The sequence below is a fragment of the Phascolarctos cinereus genome, unplaced genomic scaffold (assembly GCF_003287225.1).
Source record: "Phascolarctos cinereus isolate Bilbo 61053 unplaced genomic scaffold, phaCin_HiC Scaffold_1;HRSCAF=81, whole genome shotgun sequence".
NCBI classification, from domain to species: Eukaryota; Metazoa; Chordata; class Mammalia; order Diprotodontia; family Phascolarctidae; genus Phascolarctos; species Phascolarctos cinereus.
Window position 1 is genome coordinate 205699996 of NW_027555514.1, and position 13081 is coordinate 205713076.

Consider the following 13081-nt stretch of genomic DNA (forward strand, 5'->3'; position numbering starts at 1 on the left):
TAAGACATAGTGGGACATGAGGGAACCTAGATTTTCGGGCTCCAAGTCCAGTGCCTTCTTACTTAATTAAAAAAAATTATTTATTTTATTATGAACAATCATAAAAAACACAAGAAACGCATGAGAAAAGAATATGAAATAGGAATATATATGAAATCATGAATTTCTGTTACATAATTTATTTTTTAAAATGTATGTTAAATGTTATTGGGTAGAAATAAAATTGCCCTGTTTATGTACCTATCTGAACTTGTTTTCTTCTGTATGTTTTTCTTGTATGTTCTCTCTTTTTTTAATCTGTCATTTCCCACTAACTAGTTCCTTCTTGGGGACAGCTAGATAATATAGTGGAGAAACTGAGTTCAAATGTGACCTCAGTTACTTACTAGCTATGTGACCCTGGGCAAGTCACTTACCCTGTTTGCCACAGTTTCTTCATCTGTAAAATGAGCTGGAGAAGGAAATGGAAAACCACTCCTGTATCTTTGCCAAGAAAACTCTATATAGGGTCCCAAAGAATCAAACGCTACTTATAAAAAAAAAAAGGCAGCTAGATGGCTCAGTGCCCAGAGCACTGGGCCTGAAGTCAGGAAGTCAGGAAGACCTGAGTTCAAATCCAGACTCAGACACTTTCTAGCTGGTGACCCTGGACAGATCACTTAAACTCTGTTTGCCTTAATCCACTGTGGAAGAAAATGACAAACCACTCCAGTAACCTTGCCAAGAAAACCCCATGACAGTGTAGTCCATGAGGTCACAAAGAGTCAGATACTACTGAACCACTGAACAGCAACACTCCCTCATTAAATAGCTCCTCCTCAGGAATCCTGCCCTTCTAACAAGTATAGTCAGGCTAAACGAACCAACATGTTGACCATGTTTGAAATTGCATATCTCATTCTGTATATCTAGACCATTTCCAGTGCTCTTTCATTATATAAACAATTAAATTGAATTGGATAGGAGCTCTAAGATCCCTTTTAGCACTCAGATCCTGTGATATCTCTTACTACCTGGAAAGTAGTACTAAGGTCTAATAAGGTGAAAAAGAAATAGAAAATAACCAAAAAAAAGGGGGAATTATTGGGCAATTTAAGCACAATGGGTGTGACATGGTCCAAAGCCACCCAAGGTACTTAATTTTACATCTACTTTTGATTGATACCTTTGGTTTTTACATCACCTTCATTTATCAGTCTATTACCAGATATTTATTAAATACTGGGTGTGTTTAGGCACTGTGCTAGGCATGGAAGATACAGGTGCAAAAAACTGAAACAATCCTTACTTACAAGACCTGTATTCTATCAGAGGAAATAGCATGTACATCATTAAGTAGATATAGGATAAATGTATACCAAATAAATACAAAATACATAAAAGATATTTAGGGAGGGAGAACACTAACAGTTGAGGAAAGGCTTCATGTAAAGGGTGGTGTCTGAACTGCATCTTGAAGGAAGAGAGTGATTGTATAAGGTAGAAGTGAAGAGGGGTATATTCAAGGAATGGGGGAACGCCAGCACAAAGTACGTAGACAAAAGGTAGAATACCCTGTGTGAGCAACAGAGAGAAGGCCAATTTGGCTGTTCAGTAGAGGGCAAGAAGGAGGGTAATTTCTAATGAGGATGGAAAGATACATTATGGCCAGATTGTGAAAAGAGGTTTAAAAGCCGAAGAGGAGTTTGGCTAGAGTTTTTCTTTATTTTAGAGAAAATAGGAAACCATTGGAGTTTATTGAGTGGTATGGTCAGAGCTCTGTCTAAAGAAAATCATTTTGGCAGCTGCGTGGAGAATTCATTAGAATGGAGAGAGTCTTGAGGCAGGGAGATCAATTAGACCATTGCAAAAGCTTCAGAGAGAGAGAGATGAAGAGGGCCTGAAATAGAATAATGTCTGCAAGACTTTCAAGAAGGGTCAGATTTACAATATAATCTTTTTCCTTTTTCCTCCCCTCCCAAGCAAACCATCCCTTGTTAAAAAAAAAAAAAGAAAGAAAAGAAAAAGAAATTAATTTGCCATCCTCATGTGACAGAATATGCAATATTTCACACTCATATTAACTCACCTCTGTAATGGAGGGCAAAAATACATTTTTTCAGCTCTTCTCAAGGTTCAAGCTTCTTGGTTATAATTAAACAGCATTCATTTTAATTGTTTCTGTTTTTGCCATTTATATTTTAATCATTCTCTATCTGGTTACTTCAGTCTGAATCAAGTTATATAAATCTCCCCATTCTTCTTCAAACTTTTAATACACATTGTTTCTTATGGCATAGTAAGTATTCTATTACATTTAGATGCCATAATTTGTTTAATCACTTTCCAGGAGATGGATATTTGCTTTCTCATTCTTTGCTACCACAAAAAAAAATGCTGCTTTGAATATTTTGGTGTATATGGAAACTTTTTTCTTTGACATCATCAGAGTAGGATTTTTTAATCAAAGGGTATTGACAACTTATTGACTTTGTTAAAGCTTATTGTTTTCTATATTGGTTAGTCTAATTCATAACTCTACTATAGTAATGTTCCCATTTCTTTTTCAGTATCTTCAACATTGACTTTCCATCCTTGCTATTTTCAATGAAACTTCAGAATCATTTGGATTTGCATTTTTTATTAGAGATTTGGCATGGTCTTTTATAAAATTGTGAATAGTTTGTAGTACTTTCTTTGATAATTATTTATTCATGTGCTTTGATCATTTATTCATTAGGAGAGTCACACAAATTTTCAAAAGGAAAATTAGGGAACCCGTAAAATAGACACCTTTAAAAAAGTAAAGTGACATATTCTAAACCCAGAGACTCATCTAATTATTTGGCCAATAATGGGGTAGCTCATGAAAAATGTTTTTCAAACATGGTGTTTTTCATCTCACAGTTTAATATACTATTGCTAAAGAACAGTTAAATGGCACTTGATTTTCTTTTCACCAATGTCCCAAGGTTATATTGTACAAAAAAGTGCAAAGAAAAGTAAAGACTATTTTTTTTTGGCAATTGAGGTTAAGTGACTTGCCCAGGGTCATACAATTAGTAAGTGTCAAGTGTTTGGTCTGAGGATGAATTTGAACTCAGGTCCTCCTGACTTCAGGGCCAGTGCCCTATCCACTGCGCCACCTAGCTGCCCCCTAAAGACTATTTTTGTTCCCCTCTACAAGTTAAACTTAGGTTTAGTTTTAGGTTTAAAAAAAAACTTTAAAAAAAAAAATAAAACAAAACTTTACTCAACTATATAATGTAGCATTTGATTCTTTTTTAAGTCACCTGTGTGTGATTCTATCCTCTTTGAACTTGGATTAACTTACAGTTGCTGTCTCACAGTTTTGGACAGGCTGTTAGGAATGGAATGCTGATTAGTTTCATGCCACAGACTAGCCTAAGATATTTAGTTATTGTTGTTTGTCCTTTGTTCTCAAACATAACAAAGGGACTAATATGACAGAAAAGAGAAATGACAAATGTTGGAGAAGATGTGGGAAAATTGGCATGCTAATGCATTGTTGGTGGAGTTTTGAATTGATCCAGCCATTCTGGAGAGCAATTTGGAACTATGCCCAAAGGGCTATAAAACTGTGCATTCCCTTTGATCCAGCAATACCACTTCTAGGTCTGTATCTCAAAGAGATCATACAAACGGGAAAAGGGCTCATGTGTACAAAATTATTTGTAGCAGCTCTTTTTGTGATGTCCAAGAATTGGAAATTGAGGGGATGCCCATCAATTCAGGAATGGCTGAACAAGTTATAGTATATGAATGTAATGGAATGCTATTGTTCCATAAGAAGTGATGAGCAGGCAGACTTCAGAAAAACCTGGAAAGACTTGCATGAACTGATGCTGAGGGAAGTGAGTAGAACCAGGGCAACATTGTACACAGCAACAGTAACATTATGTGATGACCAGCTTTGATAGACTTAGCTCTTCTCAGCAATGTAAGGAATCTAAGACAATTCCAAAATAGTCATGATGAAAAATGCTAGAGACATTCAGAGAAAGAACTAAGGAGTCTGAATGCAGATCGTTGCACACTATTTTCTCTTTTTTCTTTTTTGTTTCTTCTTTCTCATGGTTTTTCCCTTTGGTTCTAATTCTTCTTTACAACATGGAAATATATTTAATATGATTGTAAACATATGGTCTACATCAGATTGCATGCCATCTTAGGGAGGGGAGAGGAAAAGGAGGAGCAAAAATTTAAAACTCAAAATCTTATGAAAGTGAATGTTGAAAACAAAAATAAATACATATATTTTTTAAAAAGAACAAAGGTAGCTCCAGAAAGGAAGTATAAGAAAACTCCTCTCCTCACTGCTTTGCAGAATGGGGAGGTGATGTTCCACAAGTTTGGAACGTTGAAAATATTACTAGATTTTTTTAATGTATTGATAGGATTCGCTGATTTTTTCTCTTCCTTTTTAAAAACAAAATTCCTTGTTTTAAAGGAGAACTTTCTGCAAGTGGAAGGAGACGGAAAGGGATATAGAACTTAGAATTTAGACAGTGTAAAAACAAAAGCTATCAATAAAAATTTATTTTGAAAAAATAACTATATATAAATTTTCCAATTCACTAATAAGAAAAATGTACATTGTAACAGCTTTAATGTTCTACCTTACACTCGTCAGATTAGCAAAGATGATAAAAGAGTAAAATAGCAAATGTTGAGGGATTGTGGAAGGGCAGGCACACTAGGACACTATTAATAGAGCTATAAATTGATTCAACCATTCCCTCAAACAGCATGAAACTAAATATTTATAGCAACACTTCTGGTTATAGCAGAGAAGGAGAAACAAAATAAGTGTTCATTGGTGGGTATCACAAATTGTGAGGAATTTGTGCCATAAGAAATGAGAAATAAGGTTTCAGAGAAATATGGAAAAACTTACATGCACAGTGCAGTTAGCAGAACCAAAGAAACATTTCAAGTGATAGTCATAACAATAATATGAAAGAAAACAACTCTGGAAAACCTCTGGAATTCTGACCAAAGCAATGCCAAATGATAATTTCAAAAAACTGAGAATTGTATCTAATATGCCTTGGCAGAGAGGTGATAGTCTAGAGCAGAGGTTCCCAAATTTATTTGGCCCACCACCCCCTTTTCAAAAACAAATTACTCAGTGCCCCCCGGCAATCTACTTTCTTTAACCTTTTAGCATTTTTTTTAAATTTGCGTCATTTAGGAGGCGGAGCCAAGATGGCGGAGTGAAAGCAGTGACTTGCTTGAGCTCTCCTCCAAACCCCTCCAAATACTCATAAAAAATGGCTCTAAACAAATTCTGAAGCAGCAGAACACACAAAAAGACAGAGTGAAACAAATTTCCAGCCCAGGACAACCTGGATGATTGATCAGAAAGGTGTATCGCACCGGGCTGGGAGCGCAGCGCAGCGTGGCGTGGGCGCGCAGGCCGCAGCAAACCTGAAGCAGGCCGCAGAGGACTGAATCTCGGGCAGCTGTGGAGGTTTCCAGACTCCTCAACCCACTAATGCCAAAGACAACTTAGAAGGTCAGTGGGAAAAGTCTGTTTCTGTCAGTGCTGAGAAAGAAAGGGGGGTCAGCTTCATTCCCCAAGAGCATGGCCTGGGGGCAGCTGCTTCCTAGCTTCCAGCCCACAGACTGAGAGGGAATCCAGTGGCTGATCAGACAGGGATTGCAGGGATCTCTTTGCCAGTGCTGAGGCAGGAATCTCTTGCTTTGCCCATGCTTGGATCTGGGTCACAGTTCTGGGCGTCAGTGCTGAGATGAGGAAGAGCACTGGCATGGTGGAGCTTGTAGTGGCTGTAGAGGAACCCCTCCTCACAGTTACAAGACAGAAAGGAGTACTTGTGGTCACAGGCCAGGAAAGGAGTAAACACCTCGCCCCTTATCATACCACCTTGGAAGAACTGAAAATTTACAAGTATCTCTGAAAACAGCTACCAAACCCCTGAAGCTTGGACAGTACATTCTCCACATTGGAAGCAGACTCTTACCTTAACAAGAGTTTAAAACTCAAGTAATTGGCTGGGATCATGAGCAAGCAGCGCAAAAAGAGTCAGACTATATTATCTTACTTTGGTGAAAAAGAAGATCAAAATATACAACCAGAAGAAGACAACAAAGTCAAAGCTCCTACATCCAAAGCCTCCAAGAAAAATATGAATCAGTCCCAGGCCTTGGAAGAGCTCAAAAGGGATTTTGAGAAGCAAGTAAGGGAAGTAGAGGAAAAACTGGGAAGAGAAATGAGAGTGATGCAAGAAAATCATGAAAAACAAGTCAACAGCTTGCTAAAGGAGACCCAAAAAAATACTGAAGAAAATAACACCTTAAAAAACAGCCTAACCCAAATGGCAAAAGAGGTCCAAAAAGCCAATGAGGAGAAAATGCCCTAAAAAGAAAAATTGGCCAAATGGAAAAGGAAGTCCAAAAGATTACTGAAGAAAATACTTCCTTAAAAATTAGAATAGAGCAATTGGAAGCAGTGACTTTATGAGAAATCAAGACACTGTAAAACAAATCCAAAAGAATGAAAAATTAGAAAACAATGTGAAATATCTCATTGGAAAAACAACTGACCTGGAAAATAGATCCAGGAGAGAGAATTTAAAAATTATTGGACTATCTGAAAGCCATGATCAAAAAAGAGCCTAGACATCATCTTTCAAGAAATTATCAAGGAAAACTGCCCTGATATTTTAGAACCAGAGGGCAAAATAGAAATTGAAAGAATCCACAGATCTCCTCCTGAAAGAGATCCCCAAAGGAAAACTCCTAGGAATATTGTAGCCAAATTCCAGAGTTCCCAGGTCAAGGAGAAAATATTACAAGCTGCCAGAAGGAAACAATTCAAGTACTGTGGAAACACAATCAGGATAACACAAGATTTAGCAGCTTCTACATTAAAGGACCGCAGGGCATGGAATATAATATTCCGGAGGGCAAAGGAATAGGATTACAACCAAGAATCACCTACCCAGCAAAACTGAGTATAATCCTTCAGGGGAAAAAATGGTCATTCAGTGAAATAGAGGACTTTCAAGCATTCCTGATGAAAAGACCAGAGCTGAATAGAAAATTTGACTTTCAAATACAGGACTCCAGTGGAACATGAAGAGGTAAACAGGAAAGAGAAATCATAAGAGACTTATTAAGATTGAACTGTTTACATTCCTGCATGGAAAGATGATATTTGTAACTCATGAGAACTTTGTCAGTATTAGGGTAGTTGAAGGAAAAAAATTGTATGTATATATAGATAGATAGAGGGCACAGGGTGAGTTGAAGATTAAGGGGTCATATCTGGAGAATAAAATTAAGGGATGAGAGAGGATGATACTTGGAGAAGAAAGGGAGAGGTAGAATGGGGTAAATTATCTCACACAAAAAAACACAGAAAAAAAAGTCTCTCACAGTGGAGGGGAAACAGGGGAAGGTGAGAGGGAATGAGGGAATCTTATTCTCATAGGATTTGGCTTAAGGAGAGAATAACATACACATTCAATTGGGTATGGAAATCTGTCTTACCCTACAGGAAAAAAGGGGAGAAGGGGACAAGAGAGCAGGGGGATGATAGAGAGGAGGGCAGATTGGGAAAGAGGGTAATCAGAAGCAAATATTCTGAGGAGGGACAGGGTCAAAAGAAAGAATAGAATAAATGGGAGGGCAGGATAGGATTAAGGGAAATAGAGTTAGTTTTTCACAACATGTCTGCTAAGGAAGTGTTTTGCATAACTGCACATGTACAACCTATACTGGGTTGCTTGCCTTTTCAATGAGGGTGGGTGGGGAGGGAGGAAGGGAGAAAATTTGGAACTCAAAGTTTTAAAAACACATGTTTTAAAAAAAATGTTTTCACATGCAACTGGGAAATAAGAAATACAGGAAATGCGATACAGAAGTCTATCCTGCTCTACAGGAAAATAGAAGGGGAAAGGGATAAGAGAAGGGAGGGGGGAGAGATAGAAGAGAAGGCAGACCAGGGGAAGGGGTATTCAGAATGCATGCCATCTTGGGGTGGGGGGAGGGGTGAGAAATTTGGAACTCAAAAAACTTGTGGAAGTGAATATTGAAAACTAAAAATAAATAAATTTATATTTTAAAGAAAATTTGCGTCATTCCAGAAAATACAAATTTTTTTAAAAAGTAACACATCTTGGGGCAGCTAGATGGCTCAATGGATAGAACACTAGCCCTGGATTCAGGAAGACCTGAGTTCAAATCTGGCCTCAGACACTTGACACTTACTAGCTGTGTGACCTGGGCAAGTCACTTAACCCCATTGCCTAGCCAAAAAAAAAAATAATATCTTAAATTTAATAATTTATTGTAAATTTATGGAGTTTTTCCTAGATTAAAATTTTGATGATGCAATATTGCATCATGTAACTGTATGATATTGTATTGTAAACAAGTCATTATATGCCCACATTCCCGCTGATGCATGCTGAACTTCCCAACAATGCGCAACACGCTCTCACCTGCCAACACTTGCTTGTTAAGACTTGTTGGCAGACTTGACCACTGATCAGTTATAACTTGCATGGGGATGGCTAGTTGGCACAGTGCATAGAGCACCGGCCCTGGATTGAGGAGGACCTGAGTTCAAATCCAACCTCAGACACATAACACTTACTAGCTGTGTGACCCTGGGCAAGTCACTTAACCCCATTCCTAGGCAAAAAAAAAAAGTTATAACTTGCATTTTGTGTGTTTATTTAGAAAATAATTTAATCACTATGACTTTAACTCTATTACACAACAGATGAAACATGTATGAATGGTTTTTCAAATTTTTCTTATCTTCTCTTCTTTCCTTATGTTTCCACCACCCATTTATTTTTATTCAATGCCCACCAATTGCACCCAAGGCTACTACCACTGCTCTGGATCTTTACAGAGCCCCCAGGGGGTGGTATTGCCCACTTTGGGAACCTGTGGTCTAGAGCAAGTCTGCACAACCTGCGGCCACAAGCATACCAAAGGTTTTTGGGTGGCCCATGAAAAATGTAGAGGATGTTTTCATCTAAATTGTTTGTGGGCCACCCAGAATCCTTTGGCGAGACATAGATTATGCAGGCCTGGTCTATAGATACAGAATGAGGTGAATATTTTCAGTTTTTTTGTTTTGCCTGATTATGCATATTTCTTCTAAGGGAGCCCTTCTACTTTAGAAGTTGGAGGATAGTGTCGGCTAGGTAGTAATTGTCATGGACAGAAAAAAAAAGTATATTATTCACTTAAATTAATTGTAAATGGGTAGTAAGCAAATTTAGATGGTTCTATTGATGTTTCATATTGTTTCAGTAAGATATTACTTTTCAAAAAAACACACCAAGAAGGTACTAAAGAAGAGGTAATGAAATGCCCCTCTTGTAGTAGAATCAAGTCAACAAGCATTAGAAGGAACAAATGGATTGAAATATTAATATGTATCTTGTCCAGAAAGGTTTCTATATTTTTTACAAAGGAGGGTTTGTTCTGGACCTGAGTGGATTGGTGGGAAACAACTCGATATGAAGGCCAAAAGCATCAAACTGAACATACGTGCTTCTTTGTGTGTGATCTTATACATATACCACAACAAATTCCAAATGGATTCATGACATAAATGCAAAAGATGATTATCGTTAAAAATTACATATGCGTATGTATTATGTACATATATCTGTAACATCATTGTAATGTGTAACTGACTCCATAGGTACTTAATAAATGCTTATTGAATGAGTGAATACATCCAGTAGTCATAGAATATTGTATTTTCAATATTAGATCATTTCTTTTCCTTACTAAAAATGGAAAGCTTACTTTGTTTTAACCTGAAAATTCTTGGATGTGATTATTTCAGTCGCTGGGTTAGCCGGAGTGCCACAGCACAGCGTAGGAAAGATCACCTACGACAGCATTCAGAACATGTTGGATTAGACAGTGACTTAAAGGAGGTATGTTATTTACTTCCAAATTTTTCCTCAGACTCAGAGTTAAAGAATTCAGAGTCATTAAACTTCTCTTTTCCTTCAGCATTTATATGTAATGTGTTTTTTCCCCCTACATATATGTCTGATATCAGTTTATCCAAGTAGTTATTACATAATCATACATATTTTAACCCAAATATATATTCTTTCTTTTTAAAAAGCAATTTAAAATTTTAAAAAATATTTTATACCCATGCTTGTCATGGAAAAAGAAAACTTTTCTTTTTCCTCTTTATTTAAATTTTTTTTAGTGAAAAAAAATCTCAAGTAGAGACAGTTCTTGCTAAATTTATTTCAATATATTTCACGTAGAAAGAAAAACCTTAGGCATTATTGGTATCCTCAGTATTTAGCACATAGTAGGTGCTAGGTGGTGCAGTAGATAGAGTAACAGCTCCAAAGTCAGGAAGACTCATCTTTTTGAGTTCAAAGCTGGCCTCAGACACTTACTTAGCTATGTGACCCTGGGTAAATAATTTAACCCCTGTTTGCCTCAGTTTCTCATCTGTAAAATGAGCTGGAGAAGGAATGGCAAACCACCTCCAGTATCTTTGCTAAGAAAACCTCAAATGGGTTCACGAAGAGTTGAACACAACAGAAAACAACTAAACAACAACAAGGTGCTCAGTAAATTCATGTTGATTGGTTAATTTATTTTTTGTTTGTTTGGGTTTTTTTTTTTTGCGAGTAATCAGGGTTAAGTGACTTGCCCAGGGTCACACAGCTAGTAAGTATGAACTGTCAGAGGCCACATTTGAACTCAGGCCCTTCTGACTCCAGAGTTGGTGCTCTATTCACTGTGCCAACTGGCTGCCCCTTGATTGATTAATTTATGAGAATGGCTCAGAAATGCCTTTGCATCCTATAAGCATGATTTTTCATGTTTTCTCTTGCTTTTCTGTTTTCTCCCTAGTATTGGGTTTCAAAAAAAAATGTTAACTATAATCACAACTCTTATGCTTTATTTGTGCTCCTTGAAAATAAAATTATCATGGACCATAAATCACTAATATCTAAATAATTACATTTCAAGTATGATTTGCAGTAAAAAAATAAATAAACAAAGGTAGCTACAGTAGACTTATTAACTATTTCTAAATCCAAATGTGTGGAAATAAAGCAAAATATTATCATTGCCAAGTACTTATTACTTTAGTTCATGTGACCATGCAAATATTATTTGAAACACTGCTTGTCAATTCCAGCATAGCCTCTTCAGTGTTCTTTATCCATGATCCTGTATGCACCCCCTTTCCCCATTTCTTTATGCCGTGAATAGACCATGTGCATGCTTCTTTTGCTTGTCTCTTCTCTTTCTTTCTTCCTTTTCTGGAATTGGCATATCTACCTCCTTTTAGCCTTCCCAGGAACTTTTGATCTGTCAGAATTACAAGACATTTTGGGAGTGGGATCAGGGGCCACCTCCTCCTGCACAACTTCCTAAAAAATCCTTCTCTGAATGCTGCCTGGTATGTCCTTTGGCTGAAAGCTGTTTTTCCAGATGTTTGACTCTTGCATGTACCTGAGTGCACACAGCCCTAGTATCTTCAGACCATTTGCCTATTCACTTCATTTTAAATAGGAATGTGCTGTCTTTCCATTTGCTGCCAACTTTCTTCTGCTGTTTTTTTTTTAGCACTTTCTCATTCTGTTTTCTTTTTACCAAATATGGCACATGATCTTTTTGTATTAGTGATTTTTTCTTGGAGATTGCACCTGTTTTTATTATGCTGTCTGGTATCTATCTGGTAGCAATTTCATTACCCTTAAGACTAGTTTTATTCCTTTTGTAAAATCACAAAAAATTATTCAACTGAGTGAGTATATTCTTTATGTATGAAAACTTTTTCATTTTACTTTTTAGTTCTGATTTAATAAAGAAATTATAAGCAAGATGAAATTTCTCTAAAAAATACTAATCAAGTTATTTTCTGAATTTAAAATTCTCAGCCTTGGGGAAGAGTAGGGCATTTAGTTACAAGTTGGGGAGAACCCTTTTCTTGAAAGGGAACAAGTCCTTTTAGAGAAATTATCCTACTTTGTAGGATTTGGTAGTTTCTAGATTTAGGCTTTAGCAAATATAAAAAAAATAGCAAATTTCCCACCCTCAAAGAAATGAGTATGCTGTATGGTGAGTGGTTCAAAGATGGAAAAGGAAATAAAAATTTACTTTTGCCTCTATAAATATCATAAGAAACCATACCTTTGTCTTTACTTTATTAGTTTTTAGGCCTCTCTTTTGCGATTATCCAAGATTGGAGTAATGCACATTTCATATAATGTTGCTAGCTGTCCAGTTTGATGAAGGAATCTGATGATCGATATATAGATAGATACCACTGAATCACATGTAATGTATCAGAAACATGAATGCTGTGGTTCTCATAGCAGCACTTTGCCATTTTCATTTCCTAACTTTATGCATTTAAAAACTGTAATCTTAAAGTTGTTATCTGTATAACTTACATATTTAATTTCCATAGTGATGTTAGTTTTGTCCTGCTCACAGTATTCCCTTACTCATTTGACCTCTAGTATGGAATTTAAAAAGATGAATAAGAGGTGATACTTGTAAAGTTTAATTTTACTTTGTCTTTAATGTAATTTAAGTATAAAAGAGAGATGCCATACAACTTTTAAACTGTATGACTGAGAAAACAGCAGGTAGAATTAACCAATCTGATTTCCAGGCAACAGCATATGAACAGTTTCTATCCTGATTTGTATTTTTTCCTAAGGAAAACAGTACCTCAAATTTATATAGACTTCAAAGAATTCATTACATATTCTTATAGAATCTCAAATCCTGCCCTTAAATTAGAGGAGAACCATTTATATCCACTTCGTATCTGTGAAAACATTCCCTCTCCTAACCCCTCCCAATGCTCCCACACACCCCCTCTGATGGCACCACAGCATAATTTAATACAACAAAACAATTAGCCATGGTTTTCAGACTGTTTGTATTTTGAATTAGGAAACCCCTGCTGAATAGGACTATAATGGTAGAATGTTTTGGTATCTAGATGAAGTTTACCAGCCAATACAGGAGGGAAAAAACCCCAGAGATTCAGGCTAGCTTGATCATATCAAATGATTTCTTTCTAGAAACT

The 13081-nt window shown here is 36.5% G+C and overlaps 1 protein-coding gene across 1 annotated transcript in view; it reads left to right on the forward strand.

The window, feature by feature from the left end:
- The window catches only part of DENND5B (DENN domain containing 5B), a 213158-nt gene that overhangs the window by 138745 nt on the left and 61332 nt on the right, over positions 1-13081 (forward strand). The window contains 1 exon segment of the mRNA XM_020975818.2: positions 9839-9932. Within this exon segment, the coding sequence (XP_020831477.1) occupies positions 9839-9932 (94 nt within the window).